The sequence below is a fragment of the Anas platyrhynchos genome, chromosome 2 (genome assembly GCF_047663525.1).
Source record: "Anas platyrhynchos isolate ZD024472 breed Pekin duck chromosome 2, IASCAAS_PekinDuck_T2T, whole genome shotgun sequence".
Taxonomy (NCBI): Eukaryota; Metazoa; Chordata; class Aves; order Anseriformes; family Anatidae; genus Anas; species Anas platyrhynchos.
Genome location: NC_092588.1, coordinates 35,333,047 through 35,348,959, shown reverse-complemented (window position 1 = coordinate 35,348,959; position 15,913 = coordinate 35,333,047). Strand labels below are relative to the sequence as shown.

The 15,913-nt window shown below is 39.5% G+C and overlaps 1 protein-coding gene across 7 annotated transcripts in view; it reads left to right on the top strand.

Annotated features, from left to right (window-relative positions):
* C2H8orf34 (chromosome 2 C8orf34 homolog) overlaps positions 1–15,913 on the top strand; it is a 186,855-nt gene that overhangs the window by 22,928 nt on the left and 148,014 nt on the right. For all 7 annotated transcript variants that reach the window (XM_072034536.1, XM_027452324.3, XM_072034538.1 and 4 more), the window contains exons 2-3: positions 14,179–14,326; positions 15,182–15,313. In XM_072034536.1, coding sequence (XP_071890637.1) covers positions 14,179–14,326; positions 15,182–15,313 — 280 coding nt within the window. The remainder of the gene's footprint in view (positions 1–14,178; positions 14,327–15,181; positions 15,314–15,913) is intronic.

Below are 15,913 nucleotides of genomic sequence, written 5' to 3'. Positions count from 1 at the left end.
CCTTTTGCTTCTGGTGTTAACAGCATTTTGGCTGTTGACCCAAATGAGAATTTCACTGGACTTCTAAAGCAATGACTCGATCACAAGTGGATTCAATTTGTGTTGCCACTAGGCACTTAGTGATTTTCTACAAAACCATAATCTTATTATTCAGTTGTATATGCTGCATGTGTACAATAGACAAAAGGGTAGAGAGTACTAGACAGTCATATGAAATGGAGGAGACTGGAGCACAGTCTATCAAGCTTGTAGCCTTTAGGAGTTCTGTCCATATGGATTGGATGTTGCCTTCTGTGAGGCTGTGCTGCCTTTGGGGGAACAAAACCCAGCGTCCAACCTACAGATAATAGTAGAGTAAAGAAAGTAGGGGTACCTGGGTTGTTGCTTCTGCCCTATAGGTAGGCCTGTTATTTGCTGGTTGTAACACAGCTTCAGGCTATGGATGGGATGGGTGTGTTCCTTGCAAGGAATTTTAGGTAGAACTTCCATGAGCTTTTAGACAAAACATCATGTTGCCCAACTTTGGATTTAGGTGCTTCTTCTGCCAGAAAATTTAAGAGTAACTGTGTTGAAAACTGTGAATTACAAGTAGTGTGAAATTGGGACTCTTAATTCCTAGACCAAGTTTATTAATATCATATTTCTGATATTGTGCATAGATATTACGAGACACTTACTGGAAAAAAATATAAAATCTTCTCCTGCATAGTAATTTTCTTTAAGCACTGATGAATTGATCAGTTTAGTTCCCCTAAATTGTCACAACCCACAATATGAGAACTGTTAAATGGCAACATGTATGTCTGATAAATTTTTCTTCTTTTAATTTATCAGCAGCATATCTAATGTGTGATCTAATTTTGAAACATATACTTGCATTTTTAAACTTTACTGGGATAAGTGATACAGCTTAAAACAAAAAACAAAACATCAAAAGCATAAAAGCACGTGTTGGGGGTGGTTGGTTGCTGCACACATTATGAAAATATGTATTGTCCAAGTTATCCTGTTAACTTATCCTGTTAACTATCCTGTTAACAGTTATTAACTAATAACTGTTAGAAGTCTGCAAAATGTTTGTATAGATAAATTCTAAAAGAGACCTAAAGGTTTTTTTTGGGTAGGCTTCTGGAAGGAAAGAAATGCTTAATTTTTTTTTTTTTTTCATTCACAGAGCAGTGATCTGATTATCAAGGCATTTTAAGCAGACACATGGCTTTATAATTATTTACTTCTGATGCACCAAAACTAACTAAGGTTAAGTCCTTTTCTGAGTCCCTTCCTCCCTTCCTTCCTTTTCCCAAATACAACTTTTTCCTTCTAATCTCCAACTATAAGCCCTTAATAACCATTACTATAGTGGTACTGTACTGGGTCTGGCTGGGATGGAGTCAATTTTCTTCACAGCAGTCCATATGGTGCTGTGTTTTAGATTTGTGACTAAGACTGTATCAGTAACACCCCACCAATGTTTTAGCTGTTGCTGAACAGTGCTTGCACAGTGTCAAGGTCTTCTCTGTTTCTTGTACCACCCCCTCAGTGAGCAAGCTGGGATGGGCAAGAGATTAAGAAATGACACTGCCAGAACAGCTGACCTGAGCTGACCAAACAGATATTCGATATTGTGTAATGTCATGCTCAGCAGTAAAAAAACGGGGGATTATTTTGTTTCAAACTAGTCATTGCTTGGGCATTGCCTGGGCATCAGTCTGCTTGTGGGAGGTGGTGAGTGAGTGCCTTTGGGATGAGCCCAGCCATTTTCATAATATCTCAGTGGGATCAAAATAACTAGGGTTGTTTCGTCTGGAGGAGTCTCAGGAGAGACTGTATTGCTCTCTACAACTACCCGAAGGAAGTTGTGGGGAGCTGGGAGTCAATCTCACAGATAACCAGTCATAGGAGTAGAGGGAATGGCCTCAAGTTGTGCCAGGGGAGGTTCAGGTTGGAAATTTGAAGAAATTTCTTCTCAGAAAGAGTAGTCAGACATTGGAACTGGAGGAGGTGGTTGAGTCAGTTTCCCTGGGGGTGTTTAAGGAAAGGTTGGACGTGGCGCTTAGGGACATGGTGTAGTGGATGATATTGTTGATAGGGGGACAGTTGGACCTTCTGATCTTGGAGGTCTTTTACAACCTTAATGATTCAATGATTCACTTATTATGCATTTATGTTTGTTTGTTTCCTTTCTTCATTTACTGAATTTTCTCCATCTTGACCCACAATTTTTTCCTGCTTTTGCTTTTCCTGTTCTCTCCCCCATTCTGCAGGGGGCAGGAGTGAGTGACCAACTGATGGGTGCTTAGCAGCCATGAAAATACCTACCTTTAATTCCCAGTATAACTCTCCCTCAAAGAAAAAAAAAAAAAAAAAAAAAAAAGGTCTATTCCAGGTATGTAGTAATTGTCAATGAAACTTAAACTGGAAATATGATGCGATTTTTTTTTTTTTTTAACAGTTAGAGTAATGAATCATTGAACACTGAGGAATGAATAGCTTCAACTTAAACCTTGAAATGAAAAAAAGATTACTTCAGCTGATCAGAAAAAGATCAGCTATAACCTGTTAAGCTAGGCTTTAGGAAAGACAGGAATGCACAGTCTGTGTTGTTTTAGGGCTGTAATTTAAGGAAATCAGTTTAGGTTGTAACACTTTCTTAGCTCTTGTCCTTTTGATTTACATCCTACAAACCTTTCGGAAGACCAGTAGTTTTCATTTTCTCTTGGTTGAACTGTGAAGTGCTTTGTCTTCAGGATAGAATTACACTTGAGGGAAACCTTACAGTGTTTCTACTTCAGTATGAACTATCCTTGCTTGATAAATCCTTGCTGAGTCCAGATAATGATATAGGAAGAATGGTTCCACAACTGTGAGATTGTTATGCGGAGAGAGAGAACTGCTGAAAGAAATGTCTATCATGGAAAATTGTTGTGATTTGAAAAGCAAGGGAGGAAAAGAGATACTGCTGACCTGCTTGACATATGTGAGAGATAGCATGTCTTTACCTTTTGTTCTACTACCATGAAGTAGTTAATGTTTTAGAGTAACTTAGTACCTCCCTTTTGACAGCATTCTTGTCTGAAACGATTGAAAGGAAGAAAGAAAAACTTTCATCAATAAAACCAAAGAGTAAAGGTGTTTGAAGTTATGTTGTGAATTCAAAGTGTTATAATGAATTAGGGACAAAGATATTTGAAATATAGAGGATAAGATGTGAGGAAGAAACCCTCAAAGGGAAAAATACAGCAAGAGATTCAGGTAGATATTAGAAAAGAATAATTGAATTGGAAGGGACCTTTAAAGCTAATATAGTCCAACTGCCTGACCTCTTCAGGGTTAAGCAAAAGTTAAATCATATTATTGAGGGCATTTTCCAAATGTCTCTTGAACACTGACAGGCATGAGGCATCAACCACCTCTCTAGGAAGCCTATTTCAGTGTCTAACCATCCTTGTGGTAAAGAAATTTTTCATAAAGTCCAGTCTGAACCTCTTCTGATACAGCTTTGTGCTGTTTCTGCATGTTCTGCCATCAGTTACTAAGGAGAATAGACAGACACTTCCCTGTCCATTTCCTCTCAGGAATGTGCAGAGAGCAGTGAGGTTGCCTCTCAGCCTCCTTTTCTCTAGATCAGACAACACAATTGTCCTCAGCCTCTCCTCACAAGACATGTTCCAGTCCTTTTACAAGCTTTGTTTCTCTGCTCTGGATGCTTTGAAGTACCTGCATGAATTATTCAAGGTGAGACTGCAGCAACGCTAAATATAGCAGGAGAATCACTGCTCTTGACCATCTGGCTGTGCTGTGTTAAATACACCCCAAAATGGAGTTTGCCCTCCTGGCTTCCAGGGCACGCAGCTGGCTCATGTTGACCCTGCTGTGGACCCGCACCCCCAGGTCCCTTTCTGCTGAGCTGCTCTCCAGCTACTCATCTCCAAGTCTTTACATGTGTCTGGCATTGCTCCACCACAGGTGAAGACCCTGGCATTTTCCTTGCTGAACTTCATGCCATTGCTGATTGCCCAGTGCTCCAATATATTTACATCCCTTTACAAGGCCTCTCATCCCACTACTGAGTCAACAGTACCTGCCAGTTTAGTATCATCAGCAAACTTGCCAAGGATGCACTCCAGTCCTGCAACCAGATCACTGATAAAAATACTGAAGGGGACTGACCCGAGAACTGAGCCCTGGGGAACACCATTGGTGACTGTCCGCCAGCCAGATGTGTCTCCATTTACTACAACACTTTGAGTTCTAACATTGAGTCAGTTCATCACCCAGTACAGTGTGAACCTGTATCTCACAGTTGGACGATTTGTCCAGCAAGATGCCATGAAGGACAGTATCAAAGGCCTTATTGAAATCCACAAGGATTATGTCTGCTGTGTTCCTTTCATCCACCAAGTGGGTGACCTTATGACAGAAGGAGATCAAATTATGAAGGCAGGATGAGCCCTCTTTGACTATGTCTGCTAATAGCTTTGTTCTTTAAGTGCCTATAGCACCCAGGACAATCTTCATAACTTTTCCAGGGACTGAGGTTAGACTACTAAGTCTGTAATTTCCTGGGTCTTCTCTTATGCCCTTCTTGTAGGTGGGTGTAATGTTGTCTAGCTTCCAGTCAGCAGGGACCTTCCCAGACTCCAATGACTTCTGGTAAACTGTTGAGAGGGGTCTATGTATGACATCCACTAATTCCTTCAGCACTCTGGAGTGAATAGCCTCTGACCCCATGGACCTGTTGAATGTTGTTCCCTCACAATTCCAGTGACCACACGTGGAAAGTCACAGTTCCCACAGTTATGATCCTCCAACTCTGAGGTCCAGGAAGCCCCAAAACTGTCATTACTAGTAAATACTGAGACAAAAAAAATGTCATTAAGTGCCTATGCCTTACTTCCTCCTTACTTGTTAGGTGACCATCTGCTCCAAGTATTAGCCCAGGTTTTCTTGTTCACCTGCTGTTGCTGTTGACCTACTTGAAGAAGTTTTTTTGTTGTTGTTGTTGTTGTCCAGCACCACAGTGGCCAGTATCAACTCAAATTGGGCTTTGAATTTTTCTTGTTTTCTCCCTGCATATGCAAACTGCAGCTCTGTACTCTCCCTGTCAAGTGAGACCTTGCTTCCAGAGCTCATATATTTTGTTCTGCCCTATTTATAAGCAGAGTTCCCTGTTCAGCATGGCCAGTCTTTTACCTTGTTTTCTTGACATGCAGCACAGGGGATTTCCTGCTCCTGAGCTTTTAAAAGGTGGATTTTGAAAAGTGGCTATCGCTCATGGATCTATAAATCCTTTAGAGCTGATCCCCGGAGGACACTGCTCACTAGCTCCCTGAGAAGCTTAAAGTTTGCTCACCTAAAGTCTGGGGTGGCAACCCTGCTGACCTTTTGTTTCCTTACACCAAAAATTTTGAACTCAGCTAATTCATGATCACTGTGGCCAAGGCAGCCATCTACTGCTACCTTTGCCACAAGCCATTCCCTGTTCTCAAACAACAGATCCAGGAGGGCTCATTCCTAGATGCCTCATTCAGTGCCTGTAATGGGAAGTTGCCTTAAGAATTTTCTGGCCTTACTTGCTGTGGCAGCATGGTATTCCTAGTTTATGTCTGGGAAGTTGAAGCCCTCCATAAGAATGAAGGCAACTAATCCTTATATTTCCCTTATTTGCTTATGGAATAGCTCGTCTGTGCCATTGCCCTGGTTAGGTGGTTGATAGTAAACACTCAATATAATGTCTGCTTTGCAATCCATCCCCTTAATCCTCACCCAGAGGCTCTTTACTGCATCACCCTAATTGCAGTGGCTGTACAGTCTAATTGCTCCCTTATGTAGCACACAACAGCTCCACCTCACCTGCCCTCCACTCCACTTGTGGGTCTTGTCTCACCAAGTCTTGCTAATACGAATGATGTCATAGCTCTGGGAAAGGATCAAAGCTTCCAGTTCATCCCATTTATTCCTCATACTGTGTGCATTGGTATGCAAGCATTTCTGATGCTCTCCTGAACCCACAGCGCTCCCTGGAGTGGCATAGTTGCCCTTATCCTTTCCACCCTCAGGCAATGCTGCATCATCACTTGGCATATCCTCAGTGTTCCTAATGTTCCCTTCCAAATTTACTCTTAGTTTAAAGCCATCTCAATCAGTCTCACCAGGCTACAGACCAAGAAATATTCCCCCCATGGATACAGGTGGGTCCTGTCAGGCCCCAGCAAATCTTTTGTCTCAAAGATTTTTCTATGATGATAAAACCCAAAGTTCTGGTGGAGGCACCTGTCTTGAAGCCAGGCATTGATGACTTGGACTCACCTGTTTCTTTCCTAGCCTCTCCACATTACTGGGGGTATTGAGGAAAACACTACTTGTGCTCCTGAGTCCTTTAGTTGTCTCCCCAGGGCCCTAAAATCTCTTTTGATAGGTCTCAGGCTTCCTGTAGCTCTGTCATCGGCACTCATTTGAAAGAGGAGTGGATTATATTCTGAAGGCTGTATTACGCTCAGAAGCTTCCTGGTCTGAGCCCCAGGGAGACAGCAAACTTTTCTGTGAAGAGGATCTGGCCTGCACATGGGAGCCTCTGTTCCCTTGAGGAAGGAGTTACCACCTCTGACTACAACCCACTGCTGTTTTTACATGGCACTGGTCTTGATGCTACACTTGCTATGAGGCCTCTGTTGATCTGACCTTGGAGGGTGAACTTGCACAGATACTTCTTCTTCCCTCTTTTTGCATCCCTCACCTGCCCCACCCTGAGCCTCATGCCTCCTTGGTAGTGGAAGCTGAGCAGGCAGATGGGGCTCTTCCTCCAGCTCCATGCAGTAGCTTGCTTCCACTCCTCAGTGTCCCTCAAGTTGCTGCCTTCATCCTGATGATCTTCAGATGCCAAGCCTGTTTCAGTGGTGGCTGTGCCAGGTTGGCATGTGCTTACCTGAGAAGGCTGCATTGACCTTTTCAGACTCCGAGATACTCTTCAGTCTCCCCGACTCTTCCTGATGTGTGGCCACCAGGCAGAGCAGTTCATCTATCTGGGCAAACCTCACACACGTGCTTTGCCCTCCATCCCAGGGAGCAGCACCAGGCACAACCCACAGCCTGAGAGCTGGGTGGTCGTGTGGACTGCCTGCAGCTCTGTCTGCATTGCTGGACTGGTCCTATTGGGTGCCAGAGCAACAGAAGTGGCGAGCGCTAGACAGAAAGCCATGCCTTCCATGTCTGCATCTCCATCAGGGCTGCAGCCTATGCCTGCTGGAGAGCTGAGCACCCTTCCATGAGAACTGCACCAACCCCCCTCTCTGGGTGCTGGTGCTCCCTGGGGCAGGTGTCATGCGACCTTCTGCCCTTTGAACTGGCTGTGTGTTTTGACGGCTGTGCTGAACTCTTGCCTGGACCTCTCACAACACCAGTCACCTGCTGGCCAGCACCTCCACACCTACAGCACCCACAGTGCCGGGGCTCAGAAACACCATCAGCCTCCCCCTGGGAACTGGCAGAATCGTAGGGGTTAGAAGGGACCTCTGGGCATCATTGAGTCCAATACCCCTGCTAAAAGCAGATTCTCTCTAGTTGGTTGAGCAGGAAAGTGTCCAGGTGGGTCAGAGGAGACTACACAACTCTCTGGACAGCCTGTTCCAGTGCTCTGTCACCACCACTGGGGTGACTGGAAGTTCTTATGCATGTTTGTGTGGACCTTCTGGTGTTCCAGTTTTTGGTCATTGCCCATTGTCTGTTTGCTGCACACCACTGAAAAGAGGCTGAACCGGTCCATTCTCCAGCACTTTAAATATTTATAAACATTGATCGGATCACCTCTCAGGCTTCTCTAGGCTGAACAGACCTGGGTCTCTCAGCCTTTCCTCATATCAGAGGTGCTCTAGGCCCTTAATCATCTTTGTGGCCCTCCTTGGATTCTCTCTAGAAGATCCCTACCTTTTTGAACTGGGAGCTCTGAACTGGACGTAGTACTCCAGATGTAGCCTCACCATGGCAGAGTGGAACAGGAATGCACCCCAGGATGCCATTGGCCTTCTTGGCCACAAGGGCACACTGCTGGCTCGTGGCCAACCTGTTGTCCACCAGGACCCCTAGGTCCTCTGCGGAGCTCCTCTCTTCTCAGCACTTGTCGACCGCTATTGCTGTTACTGCACATGCTATAACCTGCATGGTGAAGTTTGATAAATTATCATGAGATTACTCAGTGGAACTTTGAAATTGTCCACCAGACCTCATACATGCAAAAGGTTTTTGTTTCTGGATGATTAAGTAAGATCAGTGATGCATATTTTATCAAATGCTATGTGCATGAGTTGGATTTATGTTAGACAGGGCTAGTTCATCCAACCGAGGGAACTGATGATGTGGTTTGCAGAATTTGTAGTGTATGGAATATGTTGTGTCTATGAGGCTCCCTAAATGTATGGTTAGTAACATAGCACCAGGAATTGATCTTTTGTTATGGAACTGGTAAAGATAATTAATAGATGAACATTTAAGGAGGACTTCTACTTATTCAGTGATTTATTTTTATTTTTTTTTCAGAATCTGTCATTGCACAAACCAAAAGTTTGTTTTGTATATTGGGACCTGTTTTGAGATATGAAAAAATCAGCTTGAGACTTAGAATAATATTATTCTAAGTCTGAAAATGTTACCATGCTGTGGGTTTCCTTAACAGTACCACCTTTGGGGGAATTTTATTTGCATCAGTACTTTGAGGACTGTGATATCATCTTTGCACTTTCTCTTTAGTTGTATTTCCAAGCTAATTTCTGTGTGGAGTGTGTGCCATGATACGTAGGGCCAATTCTGAATTCATCTGCACAGGTAGGGCTGAAATGGGTGGTGTTGAGGCTTTGAGTAAAGAAAGAGGTGTTTTTGTTGGTTGGTAAATGTCTGAATATTTTTTGCAAACAGGCTGAATAAATAGTACTACTAATCCTGGAGGGCTTTCCTCTCAACTGTTCTTCTGACTCTATTAGTTTGAAACAAGTATGGTGCAGGGACATGAACCATATTTATGCAGGGATTTGCTTTGTGTTGAATAATTTATTTCATAGAGAGGTGATAATTTAATGAGTGCTTAAAATATGTTGAAGTCTGTTTTGAATATATTCCATAAGTTTTTGTTTGTTTGGTTGGTTGGTTTTGTTTTTTATTCTGAATTGCTCAAGAAGGTTTAAGGTCTGGCTATTTTCTGAAAGAAGGAAGCTGGTATTTTTCCTTTATTTCTGTACAACATAACCTTTTCTGGTAGAAGCAGTGATGATTACCTTTCCATTCTCATTTAAGAACTGCAAAATTTAATTTTACCCCTTGGTTGCTTTTTAAAAATTTATTGGGTTATTACTGTACAAATCGGAAAGGGGTTCTAGAGAACACATTTCAATCACTAGAACTATCTATTAAAATTACCTACCTTACACAGATTTTCACTTAGTTTTATTATCTTATTTGTTCACTTACAGCCTGCCATGAAATGATTATCAAGGCTAAGTTTATATGTCTGCATATCTTCTAAGCGTCTAAACTCCATTGTGGTCAATGGATAAATAATCAAGTAGAGCCTGGAGAGCAATTCTTCTTATCCTAATCAGACATACACTGGCTAGTCAACTGAGCAGCTTTCTAGGTTCCCTTGACTTCATTGACTAACATCTGTGTGAAGGCTATTGTATTTAATTGTTTTAATTTTGAACTGAATCTCACCCAAACCTTGAAGATCAAGCTAAGCCACCTAGTCTCTTTATTTGATCAGGAGAGAGACAGACGTCTTTCAAGGGCAATTCACTCTGACTACTTTAAACATCTTATTTAAACCATGAAGTAAGAACGCAGTACAGACAAAATCTGTGCGTGCTGTACTGTAGGCTGTAGATGTCTATATAGTTAAAAGCAAAACCTGTGATTGTTGTGTAGTTACTGTTATCAATTACAGTGTAAGATAGAATGTCTCTTAATTAACTTAATAACCTGGTAGGTACATTTAGACATAGCTAATTAGAACCTTCTTGTAATTGGGCCTATGATTAATAGACTGTGAAGACTGTTTCGTTTGTATTAAATGCATGGACAGTCACAGGGAAATTAAAATTTGAGCCTGCAGTGAATAACTAATAGAGGACATCAGGACAGCACACTAGTGAACAATTATTCCCTTTCTAAAGAATTAATATATTAAATATATTGTCACTTTGGACCCTTCCCCTGCACCCCAAGATCTTTTGCAGCCTTCTTTAATATGTGTATGAATATCTGTCTTGGAAATGTCCATAACTTTTTGAAACAGTCTAACATATATAGTTTAGTAAAATTAGAGAATGCAGAAGTATATAAATGTAAAATTACAGAAGAAAGTATACATAACTCATTTTATTATTGATTAGTGCATTACAAGTTAACATCCTTGGAAAAATTGACTGCAAGTGTTTCTGGAGCTTGTATCACCTTTCTGCCCATTGTTCTCACTCTGGTCAGGGCAGAACCTGATTTGGGGCAGTACAATGGGGAAGCAGCAGAAATTAATGTCTTCACCCTAGTGCTGTAGTCTGTAGCAATCTTGCAATCTTGCAGTTCCCTTTCACCTCTTTTTTTTTTTTTTTTTTTTTGCTGCACCATCTCATGAGTACACAGGGGTTGACTATACCTTTGAACAGTCTTCTTCACCCGTTACACAGCTGGAAGGGAGATAGATGCTGAGGAGAGTCCCACTGATAGAGAAGAGAAAAAGACATAGATTGAAATGAAGATGTAGCAGTGGAAAGAAGATAGGAGGAAAGAGATCATGTGTGATGGACAGTTGTGATCAGGGTGATGGCATCAGGGAGACCCAATCTGCCATTACTTTGTATTCATTGTCATAAGATATACTATATATAGAAAAACATGTTGTAAAGGTAGACAACAGTTTTTTGTTTTTTTGTTTTTTGTTTTTTTTTTTTTTTTTTTTTTATTAAGTGAAATTGGGAAAAAGTAAAAAATGTAGGAATTTGGGTGAGAAACGCAAAAAGTGTAGTTAATATTTTTAGACATGTAAAAACATCTTGTGTTGCTTTTTTTATGCATGGTTGAAACTTATCTGTTGAATTTTTCATAAGAAATGGATCCCAGCTTTAATTATCTTGTGCCATTTTTATTCTGCTGTTAATGCAGAGGCGGCTTCATTGAGAATGTTGGTCTATTTTCTTTTTTTGTGTGTGTTTGAGAACTTAGCACATTGTGAGTCATATCAGACTGCTGCTAACCAGAAAGGAATTTTTATTTTTGTAACTTGTTGTACACTTTAGTTTTTCTATTTAATAACTTCAGTTTTGTCATCGTTTTTGAACTTTTTTAAAATTGTGAGAGTATATTTAGAATACCATGGCATAGATTTATCTTGCTGTCTATTAAGATGTCATCTAAGCAACAGATGAGAGCATCAAATGAACTTCAGATAATTTGAATGGAAGTTTAAGACAGTTTCTCTTTTAATAGGGAATGGTGGTAAAATGAGAATTCCCCTAATGTAGGCATTCCTTAACTGTACTATACACTTCATTGAAGGTGAAATGAGGCTTTTACGTAAAATGTGAGCTGAGTGCTAAGTACAGTTATTGCCTGTGTGAAATTTTTCCTCCCTGCCGTGTCCTAGCCAAACACAGGCAAATAACATATTTCCTTGTAATTGCCTGCTTGCTAGGGATGGCAAGAGTATTATCCTTCCACTTGTCACAAGCTTGGAGAGCATAGGTTGAGGCCTGAGTGAATGGAGCTAGGTCCTTTGATGCCACATAAATGTTTTGTTTTTGTTTTTGTTTTTGTTTTTGTTTTTGTTTTTTAATCTGTCTACTATTTTCATTTTATGAAGATTCTTTATAAAGAAGGAACATAATTTTTTTTTCTCCATCTCCATAGTGAGACCATTTCTTACTATGACGAGTAAGTCAATAATAATAACAATCGAGTAATATTGGTTGTATATTGACATGTAGGCATCTCCATATTGTCTGTTCTAGAGCTACATTAATTTTGTAGTGTATTATTAACATTGCCACCCATGCATCTCTTAAAAAATTAATAGTATCAATGCATGTCTCTCAGTTCTTATCATCTTGTTTTTATTAATCTAAGACAGAAAAATTATATTTTCAGACCATGATTCAAAGAAATTATTTAAATTACAAGTCAGCTTTTACAGAATTACACTTTTCCTTTTGTAATAGAATCCTCTGCAGTGGAATTCCTGCTGCTATGGTGGCCCATTACAAGCACAAGATTACATCTTTCCACTTCTTGCTAATTTTGCATTTTGGCAGAGAAAAAAAAGGTTTGCTGTTAGAGTGTTGCTAAGCAACCAAAAGATGAATTACTCCAACTTCTGGATTTTTCTTGTATGATATATGTCACCTTGGTGTGAGATAGTCTAGATTTAGTTACACCTTTTTAGGTTCACTGTAGATAGTTGTCAAAAATCAAATCACAGATGATCCTCATTTAATGTTTTAAAGTTGAGATATTTTCTACTTTTTGTTTTTTGAAATCTGATTTCTCTGTTTGAAATGGAAAGCTTACTTCTGTTTCATTTTTCACCTATACCTAATTCTTTATACTACTACTTGAATAAAAAGAATAGAAAGTCTTGGCATGTAACTTAGTGCATCTTACCAGTACTGCATGCTGTTACTCTTCTTTTACTGTTTTTTGTTTGTTTGTTTGTTTGTTTAGAATAGAATAGAATAATTCAGTTGGAAGGGATCTGCAAAAATCATCAAGGCCACTTGCCTGATCACTTCAGGGCTAACCAAAAGTTAAAGCATATTATTGAGGTATTATCCAAATACCTCTTGAACACTGACAGACATTTTGTTTATTCTCACTGTTAATGGATTTCTTCCAACACAACTAACTGATGGTAATACCAAGTAATTAGTAATATTTGAAAAATTGTTCATTAAATGACAGTGTATGGAAGAGAGAAACTTAAGTCTGTGGAAGTTCTGGTAAGATTTATGTTTGCAAATATGTTAGAGAATCATAAGGTCCCTTTAAGGGACCCTCAAAGATCATCTGTGGCAGGGGCATCTTTTACTGGATCAGGTTGCTCATAGTCCCATCTAACCTCACTTTGAACTCTTCATATGATGAGGCTTCCATAAGTTCTCTAAACAAGCTGTTCCAGTATGGTAATGCTCTGAATAACTTGTTTGTTTTGCTCTTAATAACTTGAGTGTTTGTTTTTTGTTGTTGTTGTGTTTTTTTTTTTTTTTTCCTGATTTTGTTGTACATTGCTGTAATTCATTGACTTCAGTGGAGCTTTTCCCTTTTCCCTTTTCCCTCTTCCCTTTTCCCGTTTCGCTTTTTTTTTTATTATTATTATTATTATTTTTTTTCCTCCTGTGAAATTGTGTGTATTTCAGGGTCACCCCCCACTTTAGTCATTGATTTCCACTCAGAACATGTGCTGAGCACAGAGCTGCATCTTCCTTCTAAATTCCTAATCTGTGTTTCATGTGTAGGGAGCCAGGAAGAATTTGAGCAACAAATAGAGACTGTTTCTCTTTCTGCAACCCTGTGAGGCCAGCAGTAAGGAAGTATCAGCAGTAAGGAAGTATCAGTATACATAGGGTTGCAATGGTTTCCTGCCTATGTTGGTTTTGTATCCATGTGTGGACCATAGTAATAAAGTATTTGATTGTGCCTATACAGTAAAGTTTTTGGAGGACTTCTTTTAAAAGATAGCTGTCTCAGTTTGATCAGACCTTGAAGTTCAAAGGTATGAATGTGTATTCACTATTTCACGTCTGGGTGAAATTAAAAAATGGATGAACCCTCCAGCTTCCATGCAGAAGAAACCTGGCTATGTGGGTCAGGGAAGAGCTACTCACTGCTCTGAAAAGGTTCTTGTTCTGAATGGTTGAATGAATAGGTTGTTCTGGGTAAATTCTGACAGGTAGCAGTGGTGAAGTTATTTGTGTAAATTTTTGTATAAATTATACCAGGTAAATGTATGTACAAGCTAAAATAATTTCAGATGTGATCACTTCATTGGGCAAAGCTAACATTAGTTTGAGGAGATGGATGTTACCAGCAGTTTTTTTAAAACCTGCAGACAGGCTTTTCCTTTATTAATGGTCCTCTACCTTGGTAAATATAAGTTTAGGTGCAATATTCCATTAATTTTTCATTTTTTGTCTAAATTTTCTAAAGGAGTTGATGACAAAGCTGATAACGGAGACACCTGACCAGCCAATCCCATTTCTAATTGATCATCTTCAATCCAAACAAGGAAACCGCGGTCAGCTTCAGAGAACATTGTCTGGCTCTGCTGCTCTTTGGGCAGAGAGTGAAACATCAGGTATGTTCTGTATGCTGGAAGGGGATAGTCTCCACTATAGTTTTCCCACACTTTTCCTAGATTATTTCTTGGATGTACATGTTCATACTGAGGAGGTGTTACTCTGTGGTTTTGGACATGTACAATAAATCCTGTTTGTCCAGTACATATTGAATTAATTTCATGTGCATAGGCTGAGCTGGTAGCCAGCAGTACACTTATAATGAATATGGGTGTGAAAGTTAGCTTCTATTGAGCTTTGCTCTTTTTTTTTTTTTTTTTTTTTTTTTTCCTTTACTACCCACATTTTCAAGAACAAGCTATCATTGCAGCACTTATGATGCTATCACTATGTTGTGAACTCCACTGTGAATTATTTATGACTGGAGATCTTCAGAGGCATTAAAAACAAATCTGAAATAATATTCACTATGATTCTAAAGTAGAAATTCTAACTTTGATATTCTGTGACAAGCTCTTCTTAGAATTTTGGGTTTGTATCTAAAAATTGACTGATGATCTGTTTCAGACTGTAATAGATCTCCAACAGTTGTTTGTAGTCAATTGCTTGACAAATTAACTTTTTATTTATGTACAATTTAAAGTTTTAAGCATAGGCAGTCAAATGTTACAGAACAAACAGAAGGTAAAGACTTCTCCCTAACAAAAAATAATATGTGTTTTTAAGTGAAAAACATTAATGAATTTCTCAATTTTGGTGTTCAGGAAAATGAAGAAATATATGAGATATATCATGTGGAAAAAGAGCTGACTTCAATTTACATTGATAAGACTAGAATTTTCTGGATTGTTTATGAAGGATTTGAAAAATGACCCTAAAAATATTATAATTGCCCGATATTATTCTTTTAACAGAAAATAAAGGAACAAGGAGAGATTTCAGAAGTTATGATAAACCCTGGCAGGTAAATGCAAAGAAGCCTAAAAAGTCAAAGAGTGACCTTGCCGTGTCCAACATCTCTCCACCGTCACCAGAGTCCAAGTCATGTAAGCTTCACTACATTATTAATTTATGCATATTTCTAAACCCATAGTCTGTTTTTCTTTTTTCAGTTGAATTAGGCTTAAAATGTGAAGTGAACTGTGAGCTGTTGAAATGACTAGATACACACATTAGAAGAGTTCGAGCCTTGCTTTAATTTCATTGGCATTATGAATTTTTAATAATACCCTATGTTGTCATCTATAGATAGAATAGAACTCTAGATAGATAGATACAGAAGACAGAAAAATATCTGGGTGTCATGCAGAAGTTTGTGTTCAGATACCAGTTTTGATCTGTTGTGTTAGTTTGCACTGCTATTTTGTACGTGTAAAATATGTTCTGTTGATACTGATCCTAATAACAGCTTTTTTCTGTGGGTAAGGCAATGCAAAACCACGAATTACAAAGAGATACCATTCAAGATATGGGGACAGTGTCAGCAGAAACAGGTATAACTGTTCTAAGAGTTGCTAAATGTATGCTGAAAGAAAAGGTAGTTGAGAAATTGAATGACTAAAGGGAATATTGTCAATTACCTGTAAAATAGAAGCAGTAAAAGTAGAGGCAACAAGCCTTAATGAAATACAGTGGTTTCTGTATAC